At 41.2% G+C, this 21,475-nt stretch overlaps 1 protein-coding gene across 2 annotated transcripts in view; it reads left to right on the plus strand.

Moving 5' to 3' along the window:
* The window catches only part of POLR3A (RNA polymerase III subunit A), a 54,630-nt gene that overhangs the window by 9,768 nt on the left and 23,387 nt on the right, over window positions 1–21,475 (plus strand). For both annotated transcript variants that reach the window (XR_012326572.1, XM_019935973.3), the window contains exons 7-18: window positions 98–260; window positions 437–573; window positions 1,689–1,792; window positions 2,612–2,753; window positions 5,150–5,290; window positions 6,128–6,197; window positions 6,597–6,724; window positions 6,917–7,055; window positions 8,622–8,786; window positions 11,705–11,877; window positions 19,336–19,447; window positions 20,441–20,559. Coding sequence is in view for 1 of the 2 variants with exons in the window: in XM_019935973.3 (XP_019791532.1) it covers window positions 98–260; window positions 437–573; window positions 1,689–1,792; window positions 2,612–2,753; window positions 5,150–5,290; window positions 6,128–6,197; window positions 6,597–6,724; window positions 6,917–7,055; window positions 8,622–8,786; window positions 11,705–11,877; window positions 19,336–19,447; window positions 20,441–20,559 (1,593 nt within the window). In the remaining variant the exon portion in view is untranslated. The remainder of the gene's footprint in view (window positions 1–97; window positions 261–436; window positions 574–1,688; window positions 1,793–2,611; window positions 2,754–5,149; window positions 5,291–6,127; window positions 6,198–6,596; window positions 6,725–6,916; window positions 7,056–8,621; window positions 8,787–11,704; window positions 11,878–19,335; window positions 19,448–20,440; window positions 20,560–21,475) is intronic.

A 21,475-nucleotide genomic window follows, 5' to 3' on the forward strand; every position in this document is an offset into this window, starting at 1 on the left:
AAGGTCAGTGCTTCCCATTAGCATGAAAACAGAAGTGTCTGATGGAGAAAGTCAAATGAACCAGACTTGTTTCTGTTTATCCTCTGCTTATTCTTAGCATCGGATATCAGGAGCTAAGACCCAGATGATCATGGAAGACTGGGATTTCCTGCAGCTGCAGTGCGCCCTCTACATTAACAGTGAGCTCTCAGGCATTCCCCTCAACATGGCGCCCAAGAAATGGACCAGAGGGTTCGTCCAGCGCCTGAAGGGAAAACAGGGTACGTGTCCAAAGATGTGTGCAGGAGACGGTCTACTGCCTTTGTTTCATTTTGGGGAACGTATGTCCAGCTTATCTAGTTGGAGGTCACGGACTCACCTTGGGCTTTCTGGTCACATTGCCCCCAACAGCACACGTTGTACCTTGGAGGCCTGTGATATATTTTTATTTATTTAGGTCGATTTAGAGGCAATCTCTCAGGAAAAAGAGTGGATTTTTCTGGCAGAACAGTCATCTCACCTGACCCCAACCTCCGAATTGATGAGGTAGCTGTGCCAGTCCACGTGGCCAAAATTCTAACTTTCCCTGAGAAGGTAGGTACATTGAGTTGCTCAATATTTTGTCTGAATCCAGTCTTTTGTGTCATGTTCTGAGATTCCAAACAACAGACAGTGGAAAATCCCCAGTAACCCACCCGACCCACAGTTTGGCATGTGTGTTTATCTTTCCAGTTTGCTTCATACATATGTCACCACGTGTGGTATCTACAACACGTACAGCCACAGTTGTGTCTGCCTTTATGTATATATACTCAGATATACATTGAACAGACAAGTCTGCAACTTTTTTTTTTCCAAATAATGTCATCTTTAACATCCATCTTAGTTCATACCTCAGGTGTTAAAGTAACTTATGATAAACACAACACCAGTTAATTTTCTTGGGATAGTTATTATTTTTAAAACATTAGAATCAGTGAATCAAAGACTTTGAATATTTTAAGGCTATTGATGCATAACCAGAAAGGCTGTACTGCTTTACACTCAATTCTTATTCATCATGAGTGTAAACTGGTATTTACAGTATTTTTTTTTTAACCGAGGTGTAGATAATCAAAAGGCCTGGTAACAGGAGGATATTGATTGCCCTTGGCTTTGCCCTTGAGAGTCATAATTAGCCCAAACCACAGAGGCTTCTGGTTAAGCTTGTGTAGAAAGTGTCCTCGGTTGAGTTACTAATGATCCAGAGTTTCCTTCTCTGAAGTGGTGTCCCATGAGACTGTTGTCCAAGAGGCTACAGGACATGGCGGTACAGACCAGGGCCTATGGTGCTGGTGTCACAACTTTTAAACCTTAGAAGCCCATGGAAAATCATTGCAGATGAAGCTGGCACCTGTTTTTAGGATTACAGAATGCTGGAAGGTCCCTATAGATCATTCCAGTCCACTCGTTGAACCACTAGGGAAACCAAAGGCCGGTAAAGGCCTTGGCCCTGTCACCCAGCAAGTGAGTGACCAAGTTCAGACTTGAACCTGGTACCATCCCGTTGTTGTCCTTACACTCAAGACCCTGGCAGCAGGGTGCCTGCAGGTGCCTCTCTTTCTCCTAGGACAAGATAAGGAAAGTAACGACTGAGATCCAGTTCAGTATAGTGTGCTAGCTTCTAGAATTAACAGTGTCTCATTCTGCTTTATAATGTGGTCCGCCAGGTGAACAAGGCAAACATCAACTTTTTGAGGAAGCTGGTTCGAAATGGCCCTGAAGTTCACCCAGGAGCCAATTTCATTCAGCAGAGACACATGCAAATGAAAAGGTAATGCTTTCCCGATCTTGTTGGATGTAACTGTCTTCTCATGACCAAGCTTACTGTCACCATACTTAGCACAGAATGCACTCCAAAGTATAATTGCTGTGATATTGTAGCACGTGGAAAATATCTATTTAAATTGCAGTGAGCCTAGGTACATTGCTCGTTTGCTCTGCTTGGCTTGTTGAATGTACGTACGGTGTGCATTTATTCCATAGCATTTAATGTTATTGGATCTAGAAAGACAGAATGCATTGGGATATGAAAGCAGATCATTTTCTATGTCACCTGGGCGCCCTGGGGTTACCTCAGTGTGCTCATGACCCAGGAGACATGCATTTTGCCCGTTCTGGCTTTTCACAGTTAGATGAGCTGATCACCAGTGCCTTTTTATCTCATGAGATTCAGACATATCACCAGGGCCGTGTGGGAGAAGCTGGTTTATTACTCTATTTCTGTGATTCCAAGAGATGCTTTTATCATATCTTGACATTTCTAAAATTAAGATAGATCTTACAAGCAGTTTGTTGTAGTTTAGGGAATTTCCTGCGGGTCCAGTGATTAGGGCTCAGCGCTTTCACTGCTGGGGGCCAGGGTTTGATCCCTGGTCAGGGAACTAAGATCCCACGAGCCATGCGGCTCAGCCAAAAAAATAAAATAAAATAAAATTTTATTGTTGTTGTTGTAGTTTAATTAATGGCATATGGAGGCACCTTAAATACAATGAAAAGTGATCATTTTAGAGACTGAATCCTGATATGAAGAGGGAGAAACTTGCTGAGGAAACTTTGTTCTCACAGATTATGTCTATTATTGTATGTTAAGGTTTTTGAAATACGGAAACAGAGAAAAGATGGCTCAGGAGCTCAAGTATGGGGACATTGTGGAGAGACACCTCATAGATGGAGACGTGGTTCTGTTCAATCGGCAGCCTTCGCTGCACAAATTGAGCATTATGGCGCATCTGGTGAGCATGAGACTGGTTTTTATTTCTGTTGGGTGGAACTTTGCTGTGTGTGCCATGCTAAATTCCAGACTTCTAAAATTTAAGTTGCCAGTAATCTCAAATTTTCATAACTCTTGGTTTTCCTCTTCTCTCGTTTTTTAGTTTGAGTGAAACTCTTAAATTTCAAACTTCCCTTCAATGTTTTTAATAGTTGTAACATACTATTCATACAACAGTAAAACAGGAACTAATTGAAAATTAGTGTGAAAGTGACTACCGTGATTTCACTTGCAAACAACATATATACACATATGTGTGTGCACAAAGTTATGTAAAATAGATATGGCAGAAAATTGATTTAAAATAGCATATTAACTAAGGAACTAAAATGCTTACAGGATTTCTGTTTGCAGTAGTCCTCCAACTAAGACCTTGAACCGTATTTTTTGGGGTGGTTTACTTTTTGCAACAGCAGCAGTTCCTTTTTTGGAGATTTAAAATGGAAACAAGATGCAACTTTAATTTGTTGAATATTCATAAATTCTCCTGTCTGCAAAGCCATTAAATCCCTGAGCATTTGCACAGTGTTTAAACAGGCTCCTAAGGTAGTGTTTTTCTAGATTCCTTTTTTTAGTAGTTTGTGAAAACATTACATCAATCTTTTTGCTCAGTGGTGGAAATACCAAAGATGCAGTTTATGATTATGGAGTTATGATTATTGAGATCTAGGAGGCAAACAGAAGCTTTCCCTTTCTGGAAACTTTTGCTTGGCTTTGGGGCATTTTAGCATAGAAAATACTTTTGTTTGAAAATTTTCAAATATATACAAAAATAGAAAGAGTACTGTGATGAACTCACAGTCCCATCCTCTGTAGTCAGTAATTTTCAAGATTTCGCCACACTAGTTTTCTCTCTGTTTTTTTCTTTGTGAACCCAGATGCCATGTGTATTCAGCTTACTTCTGCAAGACACACGTAATTATAGTGCCCGTGTCACACCTCACAAAATGAAGTCATTCCTTGGTGTTGTCTAGTACCCTGTCCACAGTCAGATTTCCCCAAGTGTCTCAGAATCTTTTTGCAACTAGTTTGTTCAAATCAAGATGCAAAGTCTACACATTACGTTTAGCTGATACATGTCTGAAGCCTCTATTGATCTGGTAATGTCCCACCTCCTTCTTTTAATTTCAGTGTCATTGTTGGAAAAAAACAGGTCATTTGTCCTGAAGAATGTCGCATGTTCTCTGTTTGTCTGCCTGTGTGTGGTGTAAGGGTTCCTTCATGCTTCATTTTATTCCTGTAGACTGGAAATTAGCTCTCAAAGGATGATCAGATTCAGGTTCAACTTTTTGGCCAAAATAACTCATAGGTGGTGCTGGCTGCTTCCTCTTGCCATATTTCAGGAGACACATGTTGTCTGGCTGGCCCACTTTAGTTATGCTGAGAAGGTTAGGGATTCAGATGCTTCAGCCTGGTGCCTCTCTTGAAATGTCCCTTATTAGCCTTTTCTCTAATGATCTCTTCCATTTATGATCATTGCCTACATTATTTCATTGGGTCACAAAACAGTGATTTTCTAATTTAACATTCCTTTCACATTTAATACCTACCACTCTTGTAATTAATAATTTTCCCTTGTTAATTAGGGCTATTTACTTACCCAAAAAATAGAATTCATAAAGGAAAGGCAGAAGAAGCGTCTAATTCTTTCTCCTTTTTTGTCAGTTTAGGGCATAAAACTTCGGTGCTCAGTTTCTTCCAACTAGGTTGGTTTGGGGGTTTTGTTTGTTTTGGCTTTCCTTTTTTTCAGTGTCATCATGAGTTTTTATTTCGTCAGTGTGTTTTGTTCAATTTCTGCCATTAACCTTTTAATAGCAAATTGTGACATCATTGGCCAGTGGGAACCCCTTTCTCATGGCTTCTGTGTTGATGTTTGCCTCATAGTATTAAAGCAAATTCATTGTGTTGTTTTGATCTAATAAAGCTACTTGAATGAGACCACAAGTGACATGTTACTTGCCAGAACATACTGGAAATTTACTTCCTTAAATGTAAAGTGTCCAGTTCTCCAGGAAGCCATTTTTTTTATGTTGAAACTAAGAAGCTTTTATTTTTATTTTTTTATTTGAATTTTATTTTATTTATCTTTTATACAGCAGGTTCTTATTAGTTATCCATTTTATACATATTAGTGTATACATGTCAATCCCAATCTCCCAATTCATCACACCACCACCACCGACCCCCTACGCTTTCCCCCCTTGGTGTCCATACAGTGTCCATAAGTCAGAAAGAGAAAAACAAATATCGTATATTAACGCATATATGTGGACCCTAGAGAACAAACGTATGGGCACCAAGAAGGTTTTAGATAAAAGACTTAAGTCCTTCTCCTGGTTTGTTTTTTGTATTCCACAGGCCAGGGTCAAACCCCACCGCACCTTCAGATTTAATGAGTGTGTCTGTACACCCTACAACGCGGATTTTGATGGTGATGAAATGAACCTTCATCTTCCTCAAACAGAAGAAGCTAAAGCAGAAGCCCTTGTTCTCATGGGGGTACGTAGGGTGGTGCAGCCCAGCTTCTGAGGAAAAGCGCCTTAAAAGGAGGGAAAGGGGAGCCTGTCCTGTTTGCAAACACCCTGCAGTATATAAGGGAGATAGTTTCTCTGATAGGTGGGGAGTTGAGCGGAGTGGGTGTCTTCTGACCTGTAATGTGGGTTCCTAGGAGAGTAGATATACATGAGCGCCAGTTATGAAAGGGTAAGAGAAGGGTATAGCAGAAACTTGACTGTTGGCTCTCATGGTCAGTGACACCTCAGTTGAAAGATTTGAGCAAATGCACTTTGATGCACAGAACCTTCTTTAAATTGGTTAATAATGCACTGAACAAGTAGCACCCATTTTTGCCACTGTGGGCACTCATTACATTTTAATTAAAATCCTGTTGTTCAAACTTAATGTCTGACGCAAGAGAAATTCGACAATTCTGCCGTCACTGTAGAATGTGGAATTGACTGACTTCAGACATAACACAGTGCTACTCATCATTCATTCACAGAAGTAAATTTTCTTTGGAGGAGAGCATTTGTTAATTACAATAACATCTTATACCCGCAGTGTTCTTTATAGAAACTCAAAACTACTTCATGCAGTATTTGAGTGCAGGAACCTCTGAGGTCAGTCTCGCTGGTAATTTTTCTCTCCCCTTGACAGATTAAGGGACGGAAATTAGTGACAAAGCTGCGGTTAAGGACCCTAGCTTCCAGCGCTCAGCCTCTTCTTCCTGCTACTCTTCATTTTTTCATAACAGTTCAGAGTCTTTGTGGTGCAGGTCTTTGGGGCCGCATCATGCATCCAAGGATGGCTAACTTACTGGGTTCTTTTTTCCTTCAGACTAAAGCAAATCTTGTAACCCCAAGGAATGGAGAACCACTAATTGCTGCTATTCAGGATTTTCTGACAGGTGGGTTTGTGGAATTCACTTGAAAGGAGACTTTGGAACACGAGGATTCTCATTCACCGTGTTCATGTGTCCACTTGAAAAGCTGTTTCATTGCCTGTGTTTAATTCTGTTGTTTGTTTTCTAAGTGTGATTGTGAACCTACTTGAGATGTTTTGCATTGGTGGGTTATTTAGTGAACTCCTGCCATACGCAGGACATTTTTATTTTCTAAGTGCTGGGGCCATGGCGGCCAGTCAAACAAAGTCGCTTTCCCTGTGGAGGTTGGATTCTAGTTGGAGGAGAAAGCCAAGAAGCAGCTGTGTTTTACTGTTACCTCACTCTTTTAGTAATAGTCCACGTTTATTTTAAAATTGAAACCTTACGATTTTTCTCACAATTTCGTCGCTTTTCTTTCCTCAGGTGCCTATCTCCTCACTCTTAAGGACACTTTCTTTGACCGAGCCAAGGCTTGCCAGATCATTGCTTCAATACTGGTGGGCAAGGATGAGAAAATTAAAGTTCGCCTCCCACCCCCTACAATACTAAAGGTTTGTGCAAGAGCTGTGTGTGTGTGTGTGTGTGTGTGTGTGTGGCTGTATGGACACACCAGTGGCCTTAGTGTACACATGCTGCTGCTGCTCGGTTGGTGTGTGACCACTGTACCATCTTGCCTCATTTGCATGAAGGGTGGTTGAGACCAGGCTCAGCCCTCCGATGCTCTGGCTTCTTTCCTCCTTCAGCCCGTCACCCTGTGGACGGGGAAGCAGATCTTCAGTGTCATCCTCAGACCCAGCGATGACAATCCAGTGAGGGCCAACCTCCGAACCAAGGGCAAGCAGTACTGTGGCAAAGGAGAAGACCTCTGCGTCAATGATTCCTGTGAGTTAAAGCCATGGGGTGGGGCCGGGGGTCAAGAAAGCAAGTGGCCAACAGTTACCTTCGCTTAGCCTGCAAATCCCAAGTTTCTCTATAGCCTTAGGCAGGAACTTTGTTCTTCAGGGAAATGCAGGTGGTGTTTCTCTAAAAGGTAGAGATCGTGTAGACACATGACCAACCCAAGGATTAGCATGTTCTTCTCGTGTTTTGTCTCAGTTGAGACTCTTTTCTACCAATTAATGCAAATTCTTTTCTCTTCCTTTTTAAGTTGTGTTTTTTTTGCCGTACAAAGGTCTCGTTATTTAAGGCATTTAATTTACTATTTTATATCCAAAAACATGTTCATTGCCTAAAAGTGTGACTAAAAAGTATAACTGAAGAGGCTAATTTTTTTAACCTGCCTCACCTGGTCAATGGATGTTTTGATAACATGAAGATCAGGTGTAACAGTGAGAGGATTTATTTATTTACTTATTTATTTTTTAATATCTTTCTTGGAGTATAATTGCTTTACAATGTGTTAGTTTCTACTGTACAACAAAGTGAATCAGCTGAATGTATACATATATCCCCATAGCTCCTCCCTCTTGAGCCTCCCTCCCGCCCTCCCTATCCCACCCCTCTAGGTGGTCACAAAGCACTGAGCTGATCTCCCTGTGCTGTGCAGCTGCTTCCCACTAGCTATCCATTTCACGTTTGGTAGTGTATATATGTTAATGCTACTCTCACAGTGAGAGGATTTAAATGCGAGCCATCTGAGTCCCCTAGACTGATTCAGTCCAAAGTGTGGTCCACACACCAATGCCGTTCAGGCAGCATTTACTTTCTGGGTCCCAGGCTGCTAACAGGCAGTTCCCCAGCAGGCTGCTTTGAGTAGCACTGATTTAGAATGGGTTTTGCTAGCAAGGCCTAGTGACGAGAAGTGGATCTGCAGAGCTCTGTGCTAAAGAACTGAACCGCAGAGTCTCTCTGAGGGTCAAGGGTTTTCTGCTGTCTCGTGATGAAGAATAAATGTTTTGAAGGGCACTGATTTTTTTTCCCCAGGTTTATAACCATTCTTTTGAAAATATACTCTCTGGTCTTTAACGTATTTTGGCTTCTTGTTTTAGATTATGTATTGTTTGTTTCTAGATACAAATTTCATTTTGTTGTTTAGGCTTTTCATGATGGTGCCACTGTAAGTCTTCAGTGTCTTAGGTAAATACCAAAGTGCTTTATAAACAACACTTCGTTGTACATGATTGAGTTGATGCTCAAAACATCCCCACGACATCAAGATGGCAAGAGCTTGATACTGTCATCCACAGTTCACAGATAAGGACAATGAGTGGCAACTAGTACCTTTCAGAGTTAGAACTATAGGGTAACTAACTAGACCTTTCATGCTTTTCAGAACTTCCCAGATTTCTCTTTTTTTCCCTCAAAAAAAATTTTCTTTAAGAGCCTATCTATTTGTTCTGCTTTAACTTTTAATGCAAGAACACGTTTTCTCAACTGCCTCAAATTCCTTTTGGAATGAGGCAAAGTAATAATTGTCTGTGTAAGTCCATGATCGTTGTTTCCTTGCAGACGTCACTATCCAGAACAGCGAGCTGATGACTGGCAGCATGGACAAAGGAACGCTGGGATCAGGATCCAAGAACAATATTTTTTACATTTTGCTGCGAGACTGGGGGCAGAACGAAGCTGCCGATGCGATGTCACGGCTCGCCAGGCTGGCCCCCGTCTACCTGTGTGAGTATCTCAGCATCCTCGTTTTATTGATAAGAGTTATTGGTGTTTCGGGGGTTTCTTTTACTGTGTCATCCCCCTGCCGCACACACATACACACACACAAATGAAAAGATACTTGTTCCAGGCTAAACTATTTATGCTTTTCTTAATGAAATTAACTTGGTACTGACTAGTTTGGCTGCAGATTTGAATTTGCTTTTCAGTTCTCTTCTCAAAAGCTACAGTAACTCCCTAACGCCCATCAGATAGGATTGTTACATAAAGGGCCCTTCATGGACTGCTTCCAAGGTACCTGTGCAAGACTGTCACCCTCTGGGTCTTCCACGGTTCAGCCCTACAGGGTTACTCAGTATTTCTCTACGATCCTTGCACTATTCTATTCCCTTTGCTTGCTTATGCTTTGAACATACCACAGGCCAGGAGATTTTTTGCATGCCCAAAAACATCTTTAGTCTACTCTTATACTTGACTCTTTGGCTGGGTGTAGAATTCTAGACTGAAGATTATTTTCCCTGAGAATTTTGAAGGGATTGCTCTACTCTGTTGTAGCTTTAAGGGCTGCTGTAAAGTGTATTTCTGTTCTTATTCCCCAATTTTTGTATTTGAATTGTCTTTTTTTTTTTAATTGAAGCAATAGTGGATTTACAACGTTGTGCCAGTCTCTGCTGTACAGCACAGTGACTCAGTTCTACACATCTATTTTTTTAACGTTCTTTTTCATTATGATTTATCACAGGATATTAAATATAGTTCCCTGTGCTAGACACATTAGGACCTTGTTGTTTATCCTGAATTGTCTTTTTATTCTGGAAGCTTTGAGACTCCTCTTTGTTTCTGGCATTCTGAAAGTTCACAATGACACAACCTTGTGATGGGTCTGTTGTCACTCATCGCGCTGAGCACTGTATAAGCTCTCTTAATCTGCAACTTGTGTCCTTCAGTTCTGGATATTTTCTTGTACTTTTTCTGATCATTTTCTCCCTTTTACTTTCTCTGTTCTTTCTTTTTTGAATTTCTGTTCATTGTCTACTAGAGTTCTTGGACTGATTCTCTCATTTTCCCTGTTGTCCATTTCTTTGTTTCTGGATTCAATTTTATTTTAACAACTTTATTGATTTTTAAAAGTTTTTTCACTATCATATATTTAATTTCCAACCCAACCATTGTTCTTATTTGCCAGTAGTTCTTTTTTTTTTTTGGCTGCATTGGGTCTTCATTGCTGCACATGGACTTTCTCTAGTTGTGGCCAGCAGGGGCTACTCTTCGATGCGGTGAACGGGCTTCTCATTGCAGTGGCTTCTCTTGTAGTGGAGCACGGGCTCTAGGCTCATGGGCTTCAGTAGTTGTGGCACAGGGGCTCAGTAGTTGTGGCTCACAGGCTCTAGAGCACAGGCTCAGTAGTTGTGGCGCACAGGCTTAGTTGCTCCGCAGCATGTGGGATCTTCCCGGACCAGGGCTTGAACCTTTGTCCCCTGCATTGGCAGGCGAATTCTGAACCACTGTGCCACCAGGGAAGTCCCTTGCTGGTAGTTCTTTTCTTTTTCTTTCCTTATTTTAATTTTTTTTTTTTTTTTTAAGGCTTCCTATTCTTGATCCCCAAATACACCTTCTCTATCACTCTGTCTCCCAGAGGCGTAAGAATCTGGGGCCTGTTTCTTGTAGGCAGACCTCAGAGACATTGCAGGTTCAGTTCCAGACCACCACAATAAAGCAAATACCACAATGAAGCAAGTCACATGAACTGTTTGGTTTCCCAGTGGTTACAGAAGTTGTTTACACTATACTATAGTCTGTTAAATGTGCAATAGTATTGTGTCTTAAAAAACAATGTACAGGGCTTCCCTGGTGGCACAGTGGTTGAGAGTCCGCCTGCCGATGCAGGGGACGCGGGTTCGTGCCCTGGTCCGGGAAGATCCCACATGCTGCGGAGCGGCTGGGCCCGTGAGCCATAGCGGCTGAGCCTGTGCATCCGGAGCCTGTGCTCCGCAACGGGAGAGGCCACAACAGTGAGAGGCCCGCGTACCGCAAAAAAAAAAAAAAAAAAAATGTACATACCTTAATTACAAATACTTTATCGCTAAAAAATGCTAATCATTTGAGCCTTCAGTGAGTCATAGTAGTCACAGTACAGATCACCATAAAAAATATAATAATAATGAAAAAGTTTGAAATATTATGAGCATTACCGAAATTTGACACAGAGACACAAAGTAAGCAGATGCTGTTGGAAAAATTGTGCTTTTAGACTTGTTCAACACAAGGTTGCCACAAACCTTCAATTTTTTAAAAACCACAATATCTGTGAAGCACAATAAAACAAGGTATGCCTGTACAAACTTTCCACTGGGTTTCCCTGTTTCCAGCACCTATATTACCTCCCACAGAACCTGAGGATTTTGTTTCTGAGACTTTCCAGACGCGTGGCCCTCCTTTCTGCAGCCACTTTTACGCATCCCCTTCCCCACCCTACTAAGCCAGTAACCTCTCATAGGCAGATATAAGGGTTAGGATTACTGTATAGTTCCATCAAAGGTGGAGTTTACATTTGTTTCTTAGTCTCTGTATTTTGGAATAATAATTTCTGAAAGAGAGAATCGGGGCAGAAAGGTCTCTGCGATGCTGAGAACCAGCAATCAGGTGGCCCACTTTCCATAGCTGGCTTTCTCAGGCACTCTTTACTATTTAGTGGCTGTCTGGTTTATAGTGTAGTTAGTTGGGACATCACTGTAGGTTGTGAAGTCTCAGAGGAGTTAGTGAGTCTTAGTCATTGTTGTGTAACTCCCTAGAGACTGATACAGGAACATTTTGTTTAATTGGGTTGTAACAAGTTCTCTGAAGGTATAAACTTGTTTCTGTGCAGCGGCTTGACTAACATCCGTGGCTCTCTCTTCCTGCTCTCCCGGGCAACTATTCTGCAGCTAACCGTGGATTCTCAATTGGGATTGGTGACGTCACACCTGGCCAAGGCCTGCTGAAGGCCAAGTATGAGTTGCTGAATGCTGGCTACAAAAAATGTGATGAGTACATTGAAGCCCTGAACACAGGCAAGCTGCAGCAGCAGCCTGGCTGCACTGCTGAGGAGACCCTGGAGGTGAGTCTGGCTCTTCTGGTCAGTTTAGCCACTTCATCACTGGGTGGCGCTGTAGGCCCTGAGGAGAAGGAGCAGAGGTGAGTGGGAAGGAAAGGCAGTGGCTTTAGCCCATCTCCGTGCTGTGCAGCTCGTGTGTGTTCTAAAGCGGTAAGGGCCTCCCGTTAGATCCGTTGCATCTCTTCCAGCTTTCATGTTCTAGGTGGTGAAAACACGGCCGCCTGTTCATTTGGCCACATGGTGCTGCTCTTGCTCCAGCATCACGCTTGGGCCCCTTCTGTACCTGATACTTCAGTGCTTCTGCCCTTCCTGTTTCCAGCATCCTGTGGCTAGAGACTGACACCACAGTTCTTTGAATGGATGGTCTTTGAAAGAGACGTGGATAATTCCTGTCTGAGAGTCACATACCAGTGTGCTGCCCTCTCACATTTGGAGCTAGGTTAGCTGAGAACTGGACCAGCACATGTCACAGTCACAGTTGCCTGAGAGTCCTGCATATTCTCTGAAGCAGCCTGGCTCAGCAGTCTGCCTGCACCAGGGTTTTGCCTGGCTCTCTTCTGCCTCCCCAGTAGCCTGGGGCTCAGAGCTTTAACTCACCTAAGCAGAGAAGAAAGGTTTTATGAACAGTAAGAAATTTTCTGATGAAATGAACTTTTTAAAGCAGACAGAAAGCAGCGTTGTGTGAGGTGTTCACAGTTAACTCATTCTTCTTGTTTTTTTTTAAATTTTTATTAGAGTATAGTTGATGTACAATGTTGTGTCAGTTTCAGGTGTACAGCAAAGTGAATCGGTTATATATATATATATGTGTGTGTATATATCTCCACTCTTCTTTAGATTATTCTCCCATGTAGGCCACTACAGAGTATTGAGTAGTTCCCTGTGCTATATAATAGATCCTTATTAGTTATCTATTTTATACATACATTTAGCTCATTCTTTTTTCTTCTTTTAAATTCGTTTTATTAGTTATCTGTTTTATACAAATTAGTGTATACATGTCAACCCCAATCTCCCAATTCATCCCACCTCCACCGCTCCCCACACTGCTTTCCCCCCTTGGTGTCCATACGTTTGTTCTCTGCATCTGTGTCTCTATTTCTGTCTTGCAAAATGGTTCATCTGTACCATCTTTCTAGATTCCACATATATGTGTTAACATATGATATTTTTCTCTTTCTGACTTACTTCACACTGTATTACAGTCTCTAGGTCCATCCATGTCTCTACAAATGACCCAATTTCGTTCCTTTTAATGGCTGAGTAATATTCCATTGTATATATGTACCACATTTTTTTTAACGTCTTTATTAGAGTATAATTGCTTTACAATAGTGTGTTAGTTTCTGCTTTATAACAAAGTGAATCAGGTATACGTATACATATATCCCCATATCTCCTCCTTCTTTCATCTCTCTCCCACCCTCCCTATCCCACCCCTCTAGGTGGTCACAAAGCCCCAAGCTGATCTCCCTGTGCTATGCGGCTGCTTCCCACTAGCTATCAGTTTTACATTTGGTAGTGTATATATATACATGCCACTCTCTCACTTTGTCCCAGCTTACCCTTCCCCCTCCCCGTGTCCTCAAGTCCATTCTCTAGTAGGTCTGCGTCTTTATTCCCGTCCTGTCCCTAGGTTCTTCATGACCTTTTTTTTTTTTTTTTTAGATTCCATATATATGTGTTAGCATACGATATTTGTTTTTCTCTTTCTGACTTACGTCACTCTGTATGACAGTCTCTAGGTCCAGCCACGTCTCTACAAATGACCAAATTTCTTTCCTTTTTATGGCTGAGTAATATTCCATTGTATATATGTACCATATCTTCTTTATCCATTCATCTGTCAGTGGACATTTAGGTTGCTTCCATGACCTGGCTAAGTAGTGCTGCAGTGAACATTGGGGTGCATGTGTCTTTTTGAATTATGGTTTTCTCAGGGTATATGCCCAGTAGTGGGATTGCTGGGTCATATGGTAATTCTATTTTTAGTTTTTTGAGGAACCTCCATACTGTTCTCCATAGTGGCTGTATCAATTTACAATCCCATCAACAGTGCAAGAGGGTTCCCTTTTCTCTACACCCTCTCCAGCATTTGTTGTTTGTAGATTTTTTGATGATGGCCATTCTGACCAGTGTGAGGTGATACCTCATCGTAGTTTTGATTTGCATTTCTCTAATAATTAGTGATGGTGAGCAGCTTTTCATGTGTTTCTTGGCCATGTGTATGTCTTCTTTGGAGAAATGTCTATTTAGGTCTTCTTCCCGTTTTTTGATTGGGTTGTTTGTTGTTTTAATATTGAGCTGCATGAGCTGCTTATATATTTTGGAGATTAATCCTTTGTCAGCTGCTTTGTTTGCAAATATTTTCTCCCATTCTGAGGGTTGTCTTTTAGTCTTGTTTATGGTTTCCTTCGCTGTACAGAAGCTTTTAAGTTTCATTAGGTCCCATTTGTTTGTTTTTGTTTTTATTTCCATTACTCTAGGGAGTGGGTCAAAAAAGATCTTGCTGTGATTTATGTCATAGAGTGTTCTTCCTACGTGTTCCTCTAAGAGCTTTATAGTGTCCGCTCTTACATTTCGGTCTTTAATCCATTCTGAGTTTATTTTTGTGAATGGTGTTAGGGAGTGTTCCTTTTTTTTTTTTAATTTATTTATTTAATTTATTTATTTTTGGCTGCATTGGGTCCTTGTTGCTGTGCGCTCGCTTTCTTGAGTTGCATCGAGCAGGGGCTACTCTTCGTTGTGGTGCATGGGCTTCTCATTGCAGTGGCTTCTCTTGTTGTGGAGCACGGTCTCTAGGCACATGGGCTTCAGTAGTTGCGGCAAAGTAGTTGTGGCTCGCGGGCTGTAGAGCACAGGCTCGGTAGTTGTGGCGCACGGGCTTAGTTGCTCTGCGGCATGTGGGATCTTCCCAGACCATATATTAACCCTGTGTCCCCTGCATTGGCAGGCAGATTCTTAACCACTGCGCCACCAGAGAAGTCCTAGGGAGTGTTCTAATTTCATTCTTTTACATGTAGCTGTCCAGTTTTCCCAGCAACACTTATTGAAGAGACTGTCTTTTCTCCATTGTATATCCTTGCCTCCTTTGTCATAGATTAGTTGACCATAGGTGCGTGGGTTTATCTCTAGGCTTTCTATCCTGTTCCATTGATTTGTATTTCTGTTTTTGTGCCAGTACCATATCGTCTTGATTACTGTAACTTTGTAGTATAGTCTGAAGTCAGAGAGTCGGATTCCTCCAGCTCTGTTTTTTTCCCTCAAGACTGCTTTGGCTATTCGGGGTCTTTTGTGTCTCCATACAAATTTTAAGATTTTTTGTTCTAGTTCTGTAAAAAATGCCATTGGTAATTTGATAGGGATTGCATTGAATCTGTGGATTGCTTCGGGTAGTACAGTCATTTTCACAATATTGATTCTTCCAATCCAAGAACATGGTATATCTTTCCATCTTTTTGTGTCATCTTTGATTTCTTTCATCAGTGTCTTATAGTTTTCTGAGTACAGGTCTTTTACCTCCTTAGGTAGGTTTATTCCTAGGTATTTTATTCTTTTTGTTGCAATGGTGAATGTGATTGTTTCCTTAATTTCTCTTTTTGATCTTTTGTTGTTAGTGTATAGGAATGCAAGGGATTTCTGTGCATTAATTTTGTATCCTACAACTTTACCAAATTCATTGATTAGCTCTAGCCGTTTTCCCGTGGCATCTTTAGGATTCTGTATGTGTAGTATCATGTCATCTGCAAACAGTGACAGTTTTATTTCTTCTTTTCCAATTTGTATTCCTTTTATTTCTTTTTCTACTCTGATTGCCGTGGCTAGGACTTCCAAAACTATGTTGAAAAATAGTGGCGAGAGTGGACATCCTTCTCTTGTTCCTGATCTTAGAGGAAATGCGTTCAGTTTTTCGCCATTGAGAATGATGTCTGCTGTGGGTTTGTCACACATGGCCTTTATTATGTTAAGGTAGGTTCTCTCTATGCCCTGGAGAGTTTTTATCATAAATGGGTGTTGAATTTTGTCAAAAGCTTTTTCTGCATCTATTGATATGATCATGTGGTTTTTATCCTTCAATTTGTTAATATGGTGTATCACATTGATTGATTTGCATATATTGAAGAATCCTTGCATCCCTGGGGTAAATCCCACCTGATCGTGGTGTATGATCCTTTTAATATGTTGTTGGATACTGTTTGCTAGTATTTTGTTGAGGATTTTGCATCTATATTCATCAGTGATATTGGTCTGTAATTTTCTTTTTTTCTAGTATCTTTGTCTGGTTTTGGTATCAGGGTGATGGTGGCCTCATAGAATGAGTTTGGGAGTGTTCCTTCCTCTGCAATTATTTGGAAGAGTTTGAGAAGGATGGGTGTTAGCTCTTCTCTAAATGTTTGATAGAATTCACCTGTGAAGCCGTCTGGTCCTGGACTTTTGCTTGTTGGAAGATTTTTAATCACAGTTTCAATTTCATTACTTGTGATTGGTCTGTTCATATTTTCGATTTCTTCCTGGTTCAGTCTTGGAAGGTTATACCTTTCTAAGAATTTGTCCGTTTCTTCCAGGTTGTCCATTTTATTGGCATAGAGTTGCTTGTAGTAGTCTCTTAGGATGCTTTGTATTTCTGCGGTGTCTGTTGTAACTTCTCCTTTTTCATTTCTAATTTTATTGATTTGAGTCCTCTCCCTCTTTTTCTTGATGAGTCTGGCTAAAGGTTTATCAATTTTGTTTATCTTCTTGAAGAACCAGATTCTAGTTTTATTGATCTTTGCTATTGTTTTCTTTGTTCCTATTTCATTTATTTCTGCTCTGATCTTTATGATTCTTTTCCTTCTGCTAACTTTGGGTTTTGTTTGTTCTTCTTTCTCTATTTCCTTTAGGTGTAAGGTTAGATTGTTTTTTTGAGATTCTTGTTTCTTGAGGTAGGATTGTATTGCTATAAACTTCCCTCTTAGAACCGCTTTTGCTGCATCCCATAGGTTTTGGGTTGTCGTGTTTTCCTTGTCATTTGTCTCTAGGTGTTTTTTGAATTCCTCTTTGATTTTTTCAGTGATCTCTTGGTCATTTAGTAGCGTATTGTTTAGCCTCCATGTGTTTGTGTTTTTTATGTTTTTTTCCCTGTAATTTATTTCTAATCTCATAGCGTTGTAGTCAGAAAAGATGCTTGATATGATTTCAATTTTCTTAAACTTGCCGAGGCTTGATTTGTGACCCAAGATGTGATCTATCCTGGAGAATGTTCTGTGTGCACTTGAGAAGAAAGTGTATTCTGCTGTTTTCAGATGGAATGTCCTATAAATATCAATTAAATCTGTCTGTATCATTTATAGCTTGTGTTTCCTTAGTTTTCTGTCCATTGGTGCAAGTGAGATGTTAAAGTCTCCCACTATTATTGTGTTACTGTCAATTTCCTCTTTTATAGCTGTTAGCATTTGCCTTATGTATTGAGGTGCTCCTCTGTTGGGTGCGTATATATTTATAATTGTTATATCTTCTTTTTTGATGGATCCCTTGATCATTATGTAGTGTCCTTCCTTGTCTCTTGTAACATTCTTCATTTTAAAGTCTATTTTATCTGATATGAGTATTGCTACTCCAGCTTTCTTTTGATTTCCATTTGGAACATCTTTTTCCATCCCCTCACTTTCAGCGAGTTTTTGTGTCCATTCAGTGAGCCTGTGTCTTTTGCTTGGAGCATTTAATCCGTTCACATTTAAGGTAATTATCAATATGTATGTTCCTGTTACCGTTTTCTTAATTGTTTTGGGTTTGTTTTTGTAGGTCCTTTTCTTCTCTTGTGTTTCCCGCTTAGAGAAGTTTCTTTAGCATTTGTTGTAGAGCTGGTTGGTGGTGCTGACTTCTCTTAGCTTTTGCTTGTCTGTAAAGCTTTTGATTTCTCAGTTGAATCTGAATGAGATCCTTGCCGGGTAGAATAATCTTGGTTGTAGTTTCTTCCCTTTCATCACTTTAAGTATATCGTGCCACTCCCTTCCGGCTTGTAGAGTTTCTGCTGAGAAATCAGCTGTTAACCTTATGGGAGTTTCCTTGTATATTTGTCATTTTTCCCTTGTTGCTTTCAATAATTTTTCTTTGTCTTTAATTTTTGTCCGTTTGATTCCTTTGTGTCTCAGCTTGTTTCTGCTTGGGTTTATCCTGCCTAGGACTCGCTGCGCTTCCTGGACTTGGATGGCTATTTCCTTTCCCATGTTAGGGAATTTTTCAACTGTAATCTCTTCAAATATTTTCTTGGGTCCTTTCTTTCTCTCTTCTCCTTCTGGGACCCCTATAATGTGAATGTTGGTGCATTTAATGTTGTCCCAGAGGTCTCTTAGGCTGTCTTCATTTCTTTTCATTCTTTACTCTGCTCCTTGGCAATTATTTCTACCATTTTGTCTTTCATTTCATTTATTCATTCTTCTGCTTCAGTTATTCTGCTATTAATTCCTTCTAGTTTATTTTTCATTTCAGTTATTGTATTGTTTATCTCTGTTTGTTCTTTAATTCTTCTAGGTCTTTGTTAAACATTTCTTGCATCTTTTCGATCTTTGCCTCCATTCTTTTTCCGAGGTCCTAGATCATCTTCACTATCATTATTCTGAATTGTTTTTCTGATAGGTTGCCTATCTCCACTTCATTTAGTTGTTTTTCTGGGGTTTTATCTTGTTCCTTCATTTGGTACATAGTCCTCTGCCTTTTCATTTTGTCTGTCTTTCTGTGAAAGTCGTTTTTGTTCCACAGGCTGCAGGATTGTAGTTCTTGCTTCTGCTGTCTGCCCTCTGGTGGATGGCATTTAGCTCATTCTTAATCTCACTAACTCTTAAAGAAAAACAGAGAGAGAGAGAAATGGGTGTTTCTCACATAGAAAATTACCTGAGGCCTCAGGTGTACTCATTTTTAATGGAGGCATGACTCCTAACTGCTTCAGCATTGTAAGTTGTGAGTTGAGAGATGACAATCTGGGTGAGCTCATGGACTAGAATATTCCTATAGAGTCACCCCACAACATACTTAACTGGTGGTAATTCAGGTGTGTTCTTAGCAGAGAGACAAATTTTACAAATAGCACAAGCAATTCTCTTTTACTACATATTACATAATTTGTTATAAAGTATAAGATACTATACTTGTTTAGACACAGTATACACACGCATGAGTATGTACAGTAACTGATATATGGATACATTGCCGTATAGGGTACTGTACCCAAAGCCAAGCAAGCACATTGTACTTTATTGGCCGTTTAAAGAATTTCCCAAGGATTGTTTTTTCCTTACATACCGATTATGGCAGCCTGTGGAAGATGTCAGTCTATAGAGACAGGGCATCTTGGTCTTCTAAGGCTCTGAAACCTTTTATCTGCTGGAAATCTGACATCTTGCTGAAATTCTTCACATTTCCTTAAACGTCTCATTGAACTTCGGTAATCACAGAGCCACCACGCATCTCCCTTTCTCCTGCCAGGCTTTGATCCTGAAGGAGCTGTCTGTGATCCGCGACCACGCGGGCAGCGCCTGCCTCCGGGAGCTGGATAAGAGCAACAGCCCCCTCACCATGGCTCTGTGCGGCTCTAAAGGTGAGTGCCCCCCTCCGGCCGCTGCTGTCACTGCGCTGCATGTGGGCTGGCTGGTTGTGTTCTAGGAAATGCGAGTCAGAACTTCAGGCCTGGCAATTCCCTGGCGGTCCAGTGGTTAGGACTCTAGGCTTTCACTGCCAGGGCCCGGGTTCAATCCCTGGTCAGGGAACTAAGATCCCACAAGCTGCGCTTCAAAAAAAACAAACTTCAGGCCTTTTGTTTATAAAGGCCTGAAGTTTTTTAAATAATACATAGAGAAAGAGACTTAATTATTTGCATTTTTAGAAGTCCAACTCCTTTGGAGAAACATTGGTCATGTGTGTGGGTTTCTGAGTTTGAGGGTGCTTTGAGTAAACTTGACGTTATTTTTTAAAGAAAAGAAAGAAAACCTGCGGATTTTTAAAATAGTATGTTTGATGATAATTAAAAACACTTAAATGTCATAGTTAGCCATAACCTGAAAGCATTAGGTTTCATGATACTGCACTCAAATTCAGAACCTCCTGCTTTTCCTGTTGCTGTAAATTTTTGACAGAATAAAGTCCAGTCTCTTTCACCTTGCTGCCTTTCACCCCATATTCTCCTACTCCCTGCTCCTGGTACGTACCCCACACTCCTTTCCTGTGTCTTTGCTTCCCACTCTCCCACCCACTTTGGAATTCCTCCCCCACGTCTTCTATGTCTACGTCATAATGTCCTCCAGATGTCCAGCTGGTTGCCGCTGCCTTCTGGGAGACTCCCCTGAAAGTCTTTCCTCCAGCCCCAAAGTTCTCATTCGCCCCTGAGCAGCTGTAGCCCTGCTCGGCTTTTCTTGTGTTACTGATAGCTCTACCCTGTGTTGCTCTAGTTCTGACTTTTACTGTCCCTAGACTATGAACTTGTTGAGGATAGGGGGCTGTGCCACGTATTCCTGTTTTATCCCACAGATCTGCTTGCGCTTCATTTAATGTCATTTTGGTAAATGAATGTTACATTCCTGACCTGCTTCCCCAGGTTCCTTCATTAACATATCACAGATGATTGCCTGTGTGGGACAGCAAGCCATCAGTGGCTCTCGAGTGCCAGATGGCTTTGAAAACAGGTCCTTGCCTCACTTTGAAAAACACTCAAAGGTAAGCAGTAGCGGATGAGGCAGAACTTTGAAGGACAACCTTCAGCAGTGCAGAAGAGAGTCACAGAAGCTCTGGGGCTGCCAACCAAGGGGCTCCTGGAGCTGGTGTATAAGGGTTGCGGCCGCTCGGGGTTATTCCCTCTGCAACCCAAACTTGAGTCCTGTAGAAGGAGCCTTGTTAAACTCAGAGCTGTATAACTTGAGTTTGGACCAAGAGGGTGGATTTCAGATTCCCATCCAACTTACATTAAGTGTTCAAAATGTGTACTTATCATACATGTGCATTCAATCTGTGTGCTCACTTGGGGGGCACTTACATAAAAGTATAAGGATTTTTAAACAGTGAACACCTAAAACGACCAGGAAGTTCCAGGTTTTCCTCTCTGGAGTTCTTAAACTCTGCTTGTAAATGACTTCTGGGTTCCATTGGCCCTCGTGGTCTAGACACTAGCGTCAGCAGAGCACAACTTAGAGCAGATTTGGTCACTTAGTAAATTCTGGTTGGAGTCAGCTGTGTTCATACTGAAGCAGAGATGCCCCAGCTGTACCTGCCCGGTGGAACTGTAGGATTTCTGTCCAGCCCCTCCTGGGGAGATAGGACTACTGTACTGAGAATGGACAGATACTCTCTGTATCGGGCGGCCTCAGGAACAACTCAGGTTCTCTGCCCAAGATCAGAAGTCACTAGGGGTCAGGCAACCAGCTGGTCACTGGAGTGGTACCTGACTGTGCTTATCTGACTCATAGTCAAAGCCTGACCAATTAGGAAGAAATACCAGGGATATCCAGTGCTAGCCTTCAGAGTAGATGGTGCCTGCCTAGAAATGCCAGCTGCCCCTTAAATGAAATAGGGAAGCAGGAGGTTAGCCTGTTCATCTGAGTTGTCCTCCAAGGAACACAGACCTATCCAGATCAAA

Source organism: Tursiops truncatus, chromosome 16 (assembly GCF_011762595.2).
Source record: "Tursiops truncatus isolate mTurTru1 chromosome 16, mTurTru1.mat.Y, whole genome shotgun sequence".
Lineage (NCBI taxonomy): Eukaryota > Metazoa > Chordata > Mammalia > Artiodactyla > Delphinidae > Tursiops > Tursiops truncatus.